The following is a 14,514-nucleotide window of genomic DNA, read 5'->3' as shown; positions in this document are numbered from 1 at the left end:
GTTGGAACTGGTGAGGTCCCCTTTGCTTGTAGCAAAAACACATGAGATTTGCCCTTGTTGGTAGCATTTTCAACAGATAGTCAAGGTTAGCACGGCACTCTCTAAGACAGGATCATCAGTCTCAGGCTGCAACAGCCCCAGAGGAGGCAGAAAAATAAACAGGGTGTGTGAAATTATCATGGCTGAGAAGCTCCTGTGCATGTGAGTGGTACTGGAGTTGCTGAGCAGCGCAGCAAAGCGATGACTCACCGGTACGACACCTCCTGCTGGTTGTCTTGAGAATTGGCTCTTTCCAGCCTTCGGAGTGCCCTCTGCAGGCTGGTGTCTCCCCTGCTGCTTGCATCTGTGTCCCTCTCGGACCCCGGTGCCCTTTACCCTTGGGTTCTGCCCCAGCAGTATCCCCACACTCTGGGTCTCTCCTTCTTGGGGAACCTTCAGGCCTCTAAACCCACCTTGCCTGTGTGGCTACTGCCAGTCATCATCTAACCCCTGCTGATTGGGGCAGACCGCAGTGTAATGGCCACTCATCATTGGCAAGGAGTTAGGACCAGCTGCCTCTGCCCCTCTGTAGCCCCAGTACCTTTCTGGGCCTTTACCAAGGCCTAAAATCTGGGGGTTTACCAGGCTGGAGCTTCCCATCTCCCTTTGCCCTTCCCCAGCACTGCTCCACCACACATACCTTGATCCCAGGCAGCTAGCCCTTCCCACTCCAGGGCTACAATGAGCCTCCCTTGCTTCTGGCCCTTATCCCTCTTATAAGGCCCTGACTGAGCTGGCCCCAGCTGTGGTCAGCTACTCACGCAGCTTCCCCCAGCCGCACTCACTCCTCTTCCCCCAGCCGCAGCCTTCTCCAGGGCTGCTTTTACTATTGGCTCCCCAGGGCTGTTTTAACCCCTTCAGAGCCAGAGCGGGGTGACCACCCCGCTACAGCAGTGATGGGAACGTTGTGTGTGGTGGGGCACCTGGAGATAGTATAGTATAGCATTTGCAGAAGGGGCAGTGCAGCAGGACTTTGTGATTGCATGGAGGCACTGAAAAATCATTCAGTGCAGCATAGTGAAGGATGCTGTTGTGGGGGAGGGGTTGGCTGTAATGACACTTTCACTTTCCTTCCTAGCCGAGAAGAACATCCCCAGGAAGCCTACTCGGTTTTCCTGCCTCCTGCCCAGAACTCAGGAACTGATGGAAATTAAGAGCAAAAAGAAGGTGCGGTCTGTTAACGTACTGTAAATTGGTTCTCTGGACATCGTCCCTGTTTCTTCTTCCATAAAATGTTTACGTTTTGGCCTGCTATGATTAATCAAACCTTTAGAATGTTCGTTTGAGACCTCTGAGTGTATAATGAATTGAGTAGTCACACACTGAGGACCAAACTGCATCAGAGGATGCCAGGCAGTGTCTTAAGGGAATAGGTATTACTTTGTGTCTTCTTGAGTTTCACTCTGATAGTGCTCTGAGTTACTTGAGGTGCTGGGGAAATTTCATGCCTGAACTTGTACTCTGGATCCATGGTGCTCCAGGCTGTTGGAGGCCACTGGGGAAACTGCTTGGCCTAATGTTAATGGAGATGATCAACACCTCCTTCAAGAAGGGTAGGTTGCTTGCTACTCTTACCGAAGCATCGGTACAGCCTGGTCTCAAGAAGCCCCCATTTGAAAATGGCATTCTGGCCAATTATATTGCTTTAATCTCCCCTTTTTGGGTAAAATAATTGACAGTTTGTGACAAGATAACTCTTCCCATATATAGATTCCTCAATTTCTTTGACCCTTGTTAATCTAGGATTCAATCTGAGTTTGGCACAGAGACTGCACTTGCTTAGTAGTTGGTCTCCTCCTCAAGCTGGACAGAGGTCAGGTGTCCATGCTGGTGGTGGATCTATTAGCTGTCTTTGATATCAAAAGCAATGCCTGCTGACCCCAGAGTAGGAGGGAGTGGATGAGGCTGCTCTGAGATCCCAGAGGATAGTGTTGAGTAATTGCTCTTCTTTCACTGGTGCGCTCATGTGGAGTTCTGCTGGGTTCCATCTTGTTTTCCCTCTCACTCAGGCTTGGTCTACTCCTAAGTTAGATCAACCTAGCTACGTTGCTCAGAGCTTTGAAATATATCATGCCCAGTGTGACATAGTTAGGTTGACCTAAGCCCCACTATAGACCCAGTTAGGTCCACAGAAGACCTAGATGCTTCCTTTTGGAGGGGTGGATTAATCATATCAGTGGAAGAACTCCTTCCATTGATGTAGGAAGATCTACACTATGGCACTACAGAGGCAAAGCTGAACCACTGTAGCTGAGCTGTTGTAGTACAAACATACATTCAGCATATATATGAGTCTCTTAGGAGGCATAGAGAGGAAGTGTGGGTTCTGATGAGTATGATCAGTATGAGTAACAGAGATCCAGTCCAGATGAAATCGAGTGATGTTGGTAGGCTGGGGCAAGCAATCAAAAGATATGGTGATTTTTAACTATCCCTTTATGGGCGGTTGCAACTTGGGTTGAGTGAGTTGGCTTTCAGTGGTGGTCAGGATGGCTTTTTACACTTGCATCTGGCTAGAAGGCTGCAATCTTTTCTCGCCAATGAAGATTTCATTATTGTGATTTATGCCTTTGTCACCTCAACTAGATTATAATAATGTGCTTTTTTGGGGCTATCTTGCATCTCTTCAGAAACAAAATTGTCACAAAATGTATATGTGCAGGGTATTTCACTGTGAGCACTTTACATCTGTGCCTTGTGATCTGTTTTGGCAGTCTGTGGGTTTGAGTGGAGTTTAAGGCATTGGTTCTGATTTAGACAGCTCTGAACTGTGTGGGACTGTCTTGCAATACCTCAGATCCCCCTTCCTTCCCCATAACTAATGTAAGAGCTGTACTTGGAGCTCCCTCAGTTATAAGGGAGGGAATTGTTGGAAGGATATTCTCTATGTCCTTTCTGCTTTGGAATTTGCTGTCCTCCCTTGGTCTAAAAAGGACCAAATTTGTTGACTTTCACATCCCTCTGTAAGGCTGCTTTTTATGGAGGTTGTTGGGGAGAGGAGGTTGTTTAAGGATCATTGTTTAAAAAAGGTGGATCACATCTTTTACTGAGAGGTTTAATTAGCCATATATCATACAGGTTATTAAATATTTTTTAAGATAACTCTCTCAAAGGTGCCTAGAGTCTGGAATAGACACCTTTTTTTTTTTTCTTCTGCAGCTCCAAATATATAGTAGTGATTTTCCACGCTGAGGTAACCCCTCAAACTAGGTAGGCTACCTAGTAGGCTAGGTAGGTACTTGGGCTTCATCATAGCAGCATCTGTGCATCTCTCAAACATTAACAGATGTTATCCTGACTGCATACCTGTGTTTTCTGCACTACAGGAGTTGTGTACTTCATTGTACTTTGAGAAAGTTCACACAGGCATACATGGGGGGGATAGAGAGGAGTGGGCGATGGGCTCTGAGGTACTGAGAGCCCAGGGGAGTTAGAATTGGGATGGTCATGAATTTAGTTCACTAGGTCATTGCTAGCGGTTTCATGGTGATGGGGACTAACAGGGAACTGACATTTATTCTAGGGCTTTAGTAAAGTTCATGTAGCTGTTTGTGCGTTTGGTTTTCTTAACACTACGAAACCTTCAGTTAACTCTTCCTTAACCAGGTGCTCTATTGCACTGTAGACATTTTGTTATATAATCCTGGTCCCTGAAGCACAAATCATGTAAGTATAAACAGAATAGAGTTGTCTTTTTTTTTTTTTTTTTAAAGCCATTTGTTGTATTGTCTCAGACTCTGTTGGATTTGCTTGTCCTGATGGAGCTCCAGGTGTTCCTGCCTAACCTACTGAACTTTTTATAGTTCTTACTTCTCTAACTGCTGGTCTACACTAGTAATTTACACTAACTGTGTGTCTCAGGGGTGTGAAAAATCCACATATACCAATGTAACCCCTGGTATAAACAGTGCTAAGTTGATGGAAGAATTTTCACATGGACCTAGCTAGCATCTCTTAGTGAGGTGGGTTATCTACACTGTCAGGAGAACCACTCCCGTCGGCATAAGTAGTAACTACATACCCCAAGCCCTTAGTGTCTCTTGCTTCTGTGTGCCACATAGGTGCATAGGACTTTTGCTACCTGTACTCCTGTCAGTGGCTTAGAATGAGATTCCAGTAGTCCAAAAATACTGGATAACAGTGGCTACTGTTGTAGAGTAGCAGCCCTGATCTCCTGCCATTTGTTCGGAGTTCATCTTGCAGCTTCCTCTGCTCTAGTTGAATAGCAGTGTTGGGGAGGGCGGGATATCCTGTAGTATCAGAATTAGTCACTGGGTGATACTTGAAGCTTTTTGTGGTTTGTGCTGTTCAATGTTGTTTTGTTGTGACTCTGAGGGAGGTCTGCAGATCTTCTGGCTTTGGGTGATCCCTTTGCCAAGATCACACAAGTATAACAATGTATTCAGTCCTGAAGTCAGTCATATTTTTCACAGTGCCTTTGAAGTAATTTTGTTTTGTTGCTTTTGACCCCCAAGAGCACCCGTAAGTAAAAAGTGGAAGTGAATCTCCATAGAGAGGTTCTCCGCTTTGTAGGGCTCTTCATCCAAACTGGTAACTGTTAGCTTGTCTCCTGAAGCTCCTGATAACGGGCACAGAGCAGTTCAACCAGAAGCCAAGGAAAGGGATACAGTTTCTTCAGGAGAAGAGCCTTCTGGCCATCCCCATGGACAACAATGAGGTGGCCCAGTGGCTGCGAGAAAATCCCCGGCTAGACAAGAAGATGATTGGGGAGTTTGTGAGTGACCGTAAGAACATAGACTTGCTGGAGAGCTTTGTGGGGTGAGTATTTTTCCATAGTTGGTATCTGATATATTTGATCACAAAGGGGAACTGGTTCAGGAGCTAAACCGATCACCAGCTACTATGACCACTGTTCCTCCTTCGTCGCTCCTATCCACTGGCTGTTATTGGTGATCTTTCCTTCTGCTTTCTTCCACCCACCACTCTTGTCCATCTCCCTCTGCTCCCTGCCCACTGGTCACTATGGCTCATTCCTGTATGTTGATCCTCAGTGTTTTCCAGTCAATAAATCTGTGAGTGCACACATGCCTTGTTTTGTCTGCCCTGCCTTCTTCTCCTGTCTGTTTCTGCCTCTCCTAGCATTTTGCTCTTATTGCAGGACTTTCAATTTCCAAGGCTTAAGACTGGATGAAGCATTACGGCTTTATCTGGAAGCATTTCGCTTACCAGGAGAGGCGCCAGTGATTCAGAGGCTATTGGAAGCCTTCACAGAACATTGGCGGGTACGTACTGGGTGGGAAGAAATTATGCTCCAACCACCCCTTGTGTATGTTTGCTATCCTTGACATGTCAAATCACAGGGTGAATCTGACCTCTTTTGAGCTCCCAGTGTTCTATAACATTACTGTGTAGGTGGGGGATGGCACAGTGACTTCTTCCGGGGCATTGTCCAGAAGCTGGGAGTAGAGTTCTGATTTTTCAGACAGTCCATATGTTGGATTCTGTTGTGCTGGCAGGAAAATGGAGATCTCAAGTCATGTATGCATCTGTCTCCTGTGGATCTGACTTGTGGCTGTATTTGCCTTTCAGAAATCAAATGGCTCTCCATTTGCTAATAGTGATGCCTGCTTTGCCCTGGCCTATGCAGTTATTATGCTGAACACTGACCAGCATAACCATAATGTCCGCAAGCAGAATGTTCCAATGACCCTAGAGGTGAGAGCAGATTCCATGCACGTGGCTGTTACGCTGCCTCTTACTTCTCTTCATTTTAGGAGCATGGAGTTCTATTTTCTGGCTTTCTTCTGTTTGCTGTTCCTTCCATCTTCTGTTTAGTCTGTCCCACTCATCAGTCTTCGATATACTGTAAATAACAGTAGTGTTGGGGTTAAGTACAAGAGTGACGCAATCTGAAGAAATGAAAGCTAAGCAGTAACATGCAGGGAAGGTTTGAATTGCTTTTACTCTGTAAACACAGTTTCATGACCTGCTGTACCATAAGAACTAGTAAGAGTGAAAAGAAGTAATAGAAAAAAGACTAGTCGATTAGAGAAGTGATGCTAAGTGAATAAGCAACTGGGGAAGTGCAGAGCGCTCAAAATGATGGTACAGGGTTCTTACAGAGATGGTGTATTTGTCACCCCGACACACAGTTGAAGCTAATACATGTAACATTAAATTAACATCCCCATGTAATATTACCTGTCAGCAGGTGGGATGGAGGCTACTGAAAGTTCCCATGCCACTAAAAGGATTATTCAATACTCCCTGAATTATAGTGTATTGGTCAGTATTTCGTGAGTCCCAGGAAAGGCAAGCAGACAATTAATGAGACCCATGGAGTCTGCAAGCTGCATATAGGCCTCTGAGTTGCTGAATGCCACTTAAGTTAGCGTTTTTGAAATATTCTTAAGAGAATCATCTTGGTGCTAACTGTAATGTTCCCAGGAATTCCGGAAGAACTTGAAGGGGGTGAATGGAGGCAAAGACTTCGAACAGGACGTACTGGAGGACATGTACCATGCCATCAAGTAAGTATTCAGCCCTCTATCACATTTCCATGTACGCATCGAGCAAAACGGCTCTGTTTTGGTCTGAGAGACCTCTGGAACACAATTAGAGAGAATTCTGCTGATCATGTGCCAGTCTGCCTTGGACCATCTTCCATCTCAATCTGGGGCTGTGGTAATAGGCTTGTCACAGTTATTGAATTGGGTTTGTATAGTTGGATCCTTGCCATGGTATTTTAATCTGCAAGACTTAAGATAGATTTTTTAAAAAAAAAAACATGGCTTCTATCAACATGTGAAGGAATGGCAGGGTGAGAGCGGTACATGTGAAATACTGTAGCTAAGAAACCACTCCTCTGGGTCAGGCTTCTGACTGTATTAGAACTTGTAGTGCCAAAGGCGGTGTCCCTCCCTGATGCTGCATTGGTGCCCTGAGATGGTGTGGCCAGGTTTTGGTCTTGTATATTCTGCTTTTGCATTTGTCCCTTTCTCTCTCATGAAACTGTCTGCTCCTGGTCTCTGCTCCCCATCCCTGGGGTTCCTGGCACACAGACCGTTGCTTGCGGGAATTCCTGATTGCTGTGGTCCTTTCGTGCGCAGAGTTGTGGGTGGGGAGGCTTTAATAACAGCTCAGAAATTATCCTATTCGGTAAATCCAGGCCCAACCACTTCGAAGCTAAGGGGATTACAGCTTTGAGGAGGCAGGATGTGACTCTGACTCTCAGCTGGTTTCAATCCGTGATTGCGTGCAACAGCTGGGTCCAGAAATGAGGCAGACTTCTTAGTCTGGCGCTCCCTTTCAAGTCTCCTTCAGAAGGAGGGTTATGCAGGCACCTGTGCTAAGTACCTAGAAGTTCAAGAGGCATCTCCAGATTTCAACAAATAAATTGTAGGTTTGATCAATGTCTATTGCTTGATGGGGTTCTCCTCCCTTCCAACGGAGTTCAGAGAGTCTTCAGAGATCTTTTGTTTGTCTGATGACTCTATCCCAAAACCAGCCCAGTTTTTGCAGTCAGTCCACAGGCTATCTCATGGCTCTGTTAAGAGCACTGATGGTAGGACAGCCTGGCGTACAGTCTTGCTCCGTTACGGAGGTGCTGTCATGACTCAGTAGTTAAGATGGAGGCTTTTTGCACTTAAAGTAGAGATTCAGACTGTCTCGTAGATGAAGAATATTGCATATCCTCTTCAAAATTACAGCACTTGTGCTCTGGGCACAGAATTAAATTTCTGAGAATTTCAAAGTAAATCCATTAATTTATTTGAGTTAAAATTAATCAAAATATGGGTCCTTCAAGAAACTTTTTGTTGGGTATCAAACTGTTTGTTCCAAACATAAGTCTCTTCAAACTTTCCCTACATTTGAAATTTACTGCAACCTTACGTGTAGGCCATATTACGAATTTTTTAACTAAAAGGTCACTTTTTGCGATTGATCTTCATAAGTGGAAGTTTCTTCAGCAGCTGAAGAATGTCCTTGCATAGAGAATTCCACAAAGAACTGACCTCTTTCAAAATGGTTGATATCTCCTAATCTCAATGGGACTGAGGCCACAATCTGCCCTCAGTTAGGTGGTGCAAGGCGGGTAAATTAATATCTTTTATTGGACCAACTTTGGTTGGTAAGAGAGACAAGCTTTCAAGATCACACAGAGCTCTTTTTGGGGTCAGGGAAATGCACTCACTCAGTGTGTCACAGCTGAATACAAGATGGAACATGTTTGTTTAGCATAAGTAGTTAACACATAACAGGTTTCAGAGTAGCAGCCGTGTTAGTCTGTATTCGCAAAAAGAAAAGGAGTACCGGTGGCACCTTAGAGACTAACAAATTTATTAGAGCATAAGCTTTCGTGAGCTACAGCTCACTTCATCGGATGCATTTGGTGGAAAAACGTTTTTCCACCAAATGCATCCGATGAAGTGAGCTGTAGCTCACGAAAGCTTATGCTCTAACAAATTTATTAGAGCATAAGCTTTCGTGAGCTACAGCTCACTTCATCGGATGCATTTGGTGGAAAAACGTTTTTCCACCAAATGCATCCGATGAAGTGAGCTGTAGCTCACGAAAGCTTATGCTCTAATAAATTTGTTAGTCTCTAAGGTGCCACCGGTACTCCTTTTCTTTTCACATCTTATAAGGGACCATTCCAGGTGAAGTGGCCTGTTCACACCTCTCCTGTCATAGCAGGCAAAAGGAGGGCGGGAGGAATTATGGGTGGGGTGTTAGTGGTTTATAGATTGTTGTAATAAACCATAAATCCAGTTTGTCTGTTCAGTCCATGATTTTTAGTGTCTAGCAAAGTTTTTAATTTAAGTTCCCAGGTTTGTGTCTCCAAAATGTTTGTGCAAGTTTCCTTTGAGAATGAGGGCTGAGAGGTCAGATATAGACTGATGTAACTTTTCACTTAGTGAAAAGTGTTCACCCACAGGTGATAGGGTGTTTTTTGTTTTTTATCATTTTTCTGTGTGAGTTCATTCAAGAGCATAGTGATTGTCTGGTTTCACCCACACAGTTGTTGGGGTATCTAGTGCACTGGATGAGGTACAACACATGTGAAACAAATGGTTAGGAACCATGGATCCTTCAGGGTGTGTTGTGGGGAATGTTGATCATCATAGCAGTGGAGATATGTCTACAAGTTTTGCATCCATTGTTCTGGCAGGGTCTGGTTCTTCTTTGAATTGGTGTGGTGTTGGGAATTTGCTTCTCATGATGAGCTCGGAGAGATTGGGTGGTTTTGGGAAGGCCAGAAGAAAGGGTTCAGGAAGGATTTCTTTCACGATTTCTTTCTTTCATTGAGTATGGGTTGTAATTTTTCAGTGATACCCATATGGGTTCCAGTGTGGGGTGGTAGATGGCCACTGGGGGTGTGCAGTTCAGGGGGGAGGGGAGGTTATTTCTGTACTGAAGCAGGTTCTCTTGGGTGGCCCGTTCCATGATGTGATCCACCTCTGGTGGAGTGTCCTTGTTTGGTGAAGGTGGTTTTGAGTGTATTAAGTTGTGTATCCCTGACTTTCTCCTTTGGAGCATATTCTGTGGTACCTCAGTGTCTGGCTGTAGATGTCAAATTTTCTTAGTATATTTGGAGTGTTTACTAGATCTGTGAAGGTAGGTGTGGTGATCTGTGGGTTTCTTGAATATAGTGTCAGTAGAGTTCCATTATTGAAGCTGATCATGGTATCCCGGAAGTTGATGCTAGTGTGGGAGTGTTCTAGAGAGAGTTTAATGGATGGGAGAGTTTAGTGGTTGGTGAAGTTGTGGAAATCTGCGGCTTTAGGTTGTCTGTCCAGAAGATGAAAATGTCATTGATGTATCTTATGTATATCATTGGTTTCATGGTGCATTTGTCCAGAAATTCTTGTTCAAGGTGGCCTATGGAGAGATTGGCATATTGGGGAGCCAGCCTAGTACCCATGGCTGTTCCCCTGGTTTGGATAAAGTGTTTGTTGTTGAATGTAAAATTTTTAAGGGTGAGGATGAAATGGATGAGTTTGGCAATGTTTGGGGTGGATAGCTGAGTGTTATCCATTATCTTGTAAAGATTTGAGGCAGGTAGCAATGCTGTCATTGTGAAGGATGTTGGTGAATGGGGAGGTGACATCTGTGATGGCAAGGATGGTGTTCTCAGGGAGTTTAATGTTGTGGTGTTTCTGGAGGAAATAGGTAGCGACCTCAGTTGGGTGGCCATTTTGAGAAGGTCATCTATCTCCTATTGGTCATCACGTGTCACCCTTGTGACACCAAAAGTAGATAAAATATCTCAATGTTTTTAGATTAAACTGATTTTTCTCCTGGGACTTCAAATGCTGCTATGCATTAATCATAATTGTATGGTTAATGCATAGTGTTTCTACAGGGAAAAGTTAAGGGTATTTGCATGCCTTAACTGTGGATTTCCGTGCCTTAACATGTTCAGATTTCTTTTAAGTTTAACGCTAACTTTGAATTTCCTCGCTTTATAGTGCTTGATTTTGGTATAATCACAACATCCCTAATGTTTTTACCCTAAATTACCCATATGTGCTCTTTGCTATAATGCTGTATTAACTTAGTTTTTGTCTGGGAATGCATAAGCTACCTGTGTGAAAGATGAATGGGGTCCTAAAGGAAAAAGAGGATGCTGAGCTGCTACTTCTCAGGTGTCCTGGCTAATTCCAGTTTGGTTAACTGCATTATGCTCTAAATTCCCTCTTCAGTTTTAGACAGAAATGGATTCTTCGCAACACTATACAGCTGCTTAGGTCAGGAAGTGGAGTGCTGTTAACAGATTTTCCATTCCAACTCCAGTATGCATGCACTTCAATGGTGGGCAAAGTGATCCCAGGATGTGCGTAGTTTGTGATGTGCTTTGAGATCTTTTATAATGAAAGGCACTGTGTAAGCTTTAGATTTTTTCATTCTGAGCCAAACCTAACCTTTCCTTCCATCCCTGTTAGAAATGACGAGATAGTGATGCCAGAAGAGCAGACGGGCCTAGTGAAGGAAAACTACATATGGAATGTACTGCTGCATCGTGGTGCTACTGATGAAGGCATCTTCCTGCACATGCCTCCAGGAAGCTATGATCACGATCTCTTCACCATGACTTGGGGCCCCACCATTGCTGCCTTATCCTACGTTTTTGACAAGAGCTTAGATGAAACAATCATCCAGAAGGCTATCTCTGGCTTCAGGTAGCCCTACTCTTCCTCCGCAGAGATCTAGTAGACTTCCAGTCTGTGGGTGTAAATCATCCCCATTTTGGGCAGTGTCTCCTGTCTGGCAGCTGGAGGGAGCATAGAGAAGATCAGCTGTTGGCTTTCCATAGCAGTAGAAGCTTTTGCTCCCAGCCTGCAGCCCCACAGTACTGGCTAGTGCTCTTCCCTGGGCTCGTATAGATCCAGTCCTTAAAGGCTTCTGATTGGTACCACTCTATCTTTGTCTGGTCTTCATTGTTGTAATACTTTATTTAAAGTGATTGAGCACCATTTAAACTTAGTTGTGGCCAGGGTAGGTCCTAGCATGTTTTTTGGCCAACCTAGTTCTCAAAAATCCCTACCTAGACAGAGCAGTCTGTATTGGGGGTGGGTTTTTGGTCACAGCTGGGTTCAAATTAGATATAAGCACATTTTAAAAGCTCAATTATTACATCATTGTAGCCAGGGCCTTTTTGAACTTTGAACCTCAACACCATGAACAAATTCACCACCTGTACTTTTATGCTAAAGTTTGAACTGGGGACCTTGGTCCTGTCTGCCTGGGCCTCTGAGGCTGCAGTTTGTTTTCTGGACCAGCACAAGGAAATATCAGGATCTCTGCACCTGCCAGTAGTTTGTGCTGGAGGGTGGCAGCACAGAAGAGAGATGGGTTGCTAACATTGGCATGCATTGTGAGATGCGGGGGAATGGTCCTGCATTGTCAGTGAAGAGGGAACCTGACCTGGGGTTCTAGATTGGGAGCGTCCTGTGCTGTTGTGGTTACATTGCTTGTGGTTTGTCTTTCAGGAAATGTGCAATGATTTCTGCACACTACGGCCTAAGTGATGTGTTTGACAATCTCATAATTTCTCTCTGCAAGTTTACTGCCCTCAGCAGCGAGGTGAGTTTGTGGGGAGGGATCTGGAAGCAGATACTTGTCATATATCACTTCTGTCTCAAAGTCTCTGCTGTGGAGAGGTTAACTTTTGTAATTGATGACATAACCTGCAGATATATTGTCTGTCTTGTTTTTCAGCCCCAATGCAGGGATTTCTGGAGTGAACTCTTCAGTGCAAGTGAATGGAGAAATGTGATTTGTCTGTAATGAAGTAGGGTTTCCACATAGCAGCATATCCTAATATCCCCATTGTTTCCTTCTAGGTGTTGCTCATGTGGCATTTTCAGCAGCAGTTTTGTCAGGGATGGGAAGGGATCACCTGTGGCAGTCCCTGTCCCTCTTATTTGGACTCAAGAAACTTCTTTGTGACAAAGGCCATGACCTTACACATCCCAAACCAGAGCAGACATTGCAGCTATTCATCCTGTAATTTTTAACTTTTGAGTGTAATTTGGTGTTGAGAATGACCATTTTCTGACCTTAATGTTTTCAGACATTTCTTAGTGCTGTGGCAGGAGCTCTATATTTACCCAGTATTAAGGTGTTAGTAAAATAAATGCTCTGAATTCTGACCCTTGATATATAGAATCTGATGAGAAGATCAGGTTAGTCACCCTAACCATTGCAAGTGCTAAAGCCAGAGAATCTGAGGTGGTCTCTGAAAATAGTCACATCAGGGTATGGTGCCCTATATAAATTGTTGGCTGAAGTTTTCTTTGCTTGCCCAAGGTAGTAAGTCTTGGCCCAAGTTTTCCAAGGTATCCTGTATTTGATAGACAGTGGTGGACCATGCAGTATGTTAAGCAGAATCGGAAAGCAGCTTGCTACTTTGATGCCAGGATCAAAGATGCTGAAGAAAGATTCATGAACCTACAAGTTGAACGCACTGAGAACACTGTGTGCACAGATAAAAAACACACAGGATCACTGAAGATATAGGCATAAGCACAGGGAAGTTTGGAGATCAAGACAATTGATCTCTGAAATCTTGTTGGGTGAGAACAGGATGATGATCCTGGGAATTAATCCAGTGAAGAGTGTTTTAGATTTTTGGTGATCCTCTTCTAGAGAAAGGGAACTGTTTGGACTGGATGCTTTACACTTAAGCCACTAAAACAAACCTCTGTGACTGAAGACTAGCCAGGTTGCTTGAATTACAGAAGTTTCTACTCTGTATATGTCTACACTGCACACCACCGGCAGCAGCACGTTAGTTATGTGTGGCTACATGTCACAGTGAAAAGCAGGCTGCATCCACACTGGAGCATGTATCTATCTACATGCATCAGTGAAGGGCTCTGGCAGTGGGGAACTGTGGCAGGGAAAGGCTCCAGCAGCAGAGAGTTGTTGGAGCCTTTGCCTGCTGTTTTCCCTCTGCCAGAGCCTTTCCTCTCTGCTGGAGTCTTTCCCTGAGGTGGAGAAAAGCTCAGGCAGCAGGAGGACAGCGGGACACTACACTGCTAAAAATAGCATTGCTTGGGCTTGTAGAGAGCCATGTGAGGTACATATCATAAGGTTCTGGTGTGTCTATACTCGCCTAAGCAGCATCTCACCATCTGCATTGGTATTTATACCTGTGCTAGAGTGGTGTATATACTGCACCCTGCTGTAAAGCATATGCAGTATAGACGTACCCTGAAAGTATTGGGAGAAGGACACAATACAAATACGCTGTAGACAAAGCCTTTAGAAAATAGAGCAGGAATTTGAAGAAGTTCCTAGAGTAGGTGTACGTAAACACACTCACTCGCTCACTCACTTACTATTGGTTGACATTACAGAAACGTGGTGGGATGAATGAGTCTGGGTTGCTGGAGGATTTTCTTTTTTTCTTTTTTTTTTTTTTTTCAAGCAGGAGAGTGTATGCCATCAAAGAACTGTTGAGCTGTGTAAATCTGTTGGTCCCAACCTTTTAGAGCACTGTACCAAACTACTAAACTAAGCCCTGCAAGGCTCCCAACAATTGCTTGCTGCATCCCATTCAATTGTGAGACTGAAATTTGGCACGCTGCAGCCCGAATTCTGTTGCAGTTTAACAAGTGCATCTTTTGGTGGGAGATGTAAAATCAAGGACTTCTAGTCCTGAAAAATGCCACTGGCTCTTCCACAAGAAATAGGGTCTTATCCTTAGCTATATTCCAACTGTACCAATTATATTCTGCAGCCCTAAATTTCCATTCAGCCTGAGGACCACAGATATTTGAGGGGTAGTATAGTAGAGGGGAAGGCAGTGTTTCAAGGGGTTGAGAAGGTGACTAAGAGCAACAGTGGGAAAGTAAGGAGAGACCATTTTAGTTTAGGTTAGCTGTTAGCCGCTTCCCTAGGCAAACATTTAAGTGATCAGGTATCTTTTCTGAGGCACTGCAATTGCAAGATGTCGCCATATTGGAGATCAGCTGTGAGAGAAGAGATGGAAGAGGTCTCTGCAAG

The 14,514-nt window shown here is 44.3% G+C and overlaps 1 protein-coding gene across 11 annotated transcripts in view; it reads left to right on the top strand.

Annotated features, from left to right (window-relative positions):
* Window positions 1-14,514, top strand: part of GBF1 (golgi brefeldin A resistant guanine nucleotide exchange factor 1) — a 180,284-nt gene that overhangs the window by 146,850 nt on the left and 18,920 nt on the right. For all 11 annotated transcript variants that reach the window (XM_038408761.2, XM_038408756.2, XM_038408757.2 and 8 more), the window contains 7 exons: window positions 1,118-1,206; window positions 4,616-4,818; window positions 5,159-5,282; window positions 5,590-5,715; window positions 6,448-6,530; window positions 10,947-11,183; window positions 11,994-12,087. In XM_038408761.2, coding sequence (XP_038264689.1) covers window positions 1,118-1,206; window positions 4,616-4,818; window positions 5,159-5,282; window positions 5,590-5,715; window positions 6,448-6,530; window positions 10,947-11,183; window positions 11,994-12,087 — 956 coding nt within the window. The remainder of the gene's footprint in view (window positions 1-1,117; window positions 1,207-4,615; window positions 4,819-5,158; window positions 5,283-5,589; window positions 5,716-6,447; window positions 6,531-10,946; window positions 11,184-11,993; window positions 12,088-14,514) is intronic.

The sequence above is a fragment of the Dermochelys coriacea genome, chromosome 7 (genome assembly GCF_009764565.3).
Source record: "Dermochelys coriacea isolate rDerCor1 chromosome 7, rDerCor1.pri.v4, whole genome shotgun sequence".
NCBI classification, from domain to species: Eukaryota; Metazoa; Chordata; order Testudines; family Dermochelyidae; genus Dermochelys; species Dermochelys coriacea.
The sequence above is the reverse complement of the archived record's forward strand: the minus strand, read 5'-3'. Positions and strand labels throughout refer to the sequence as shown.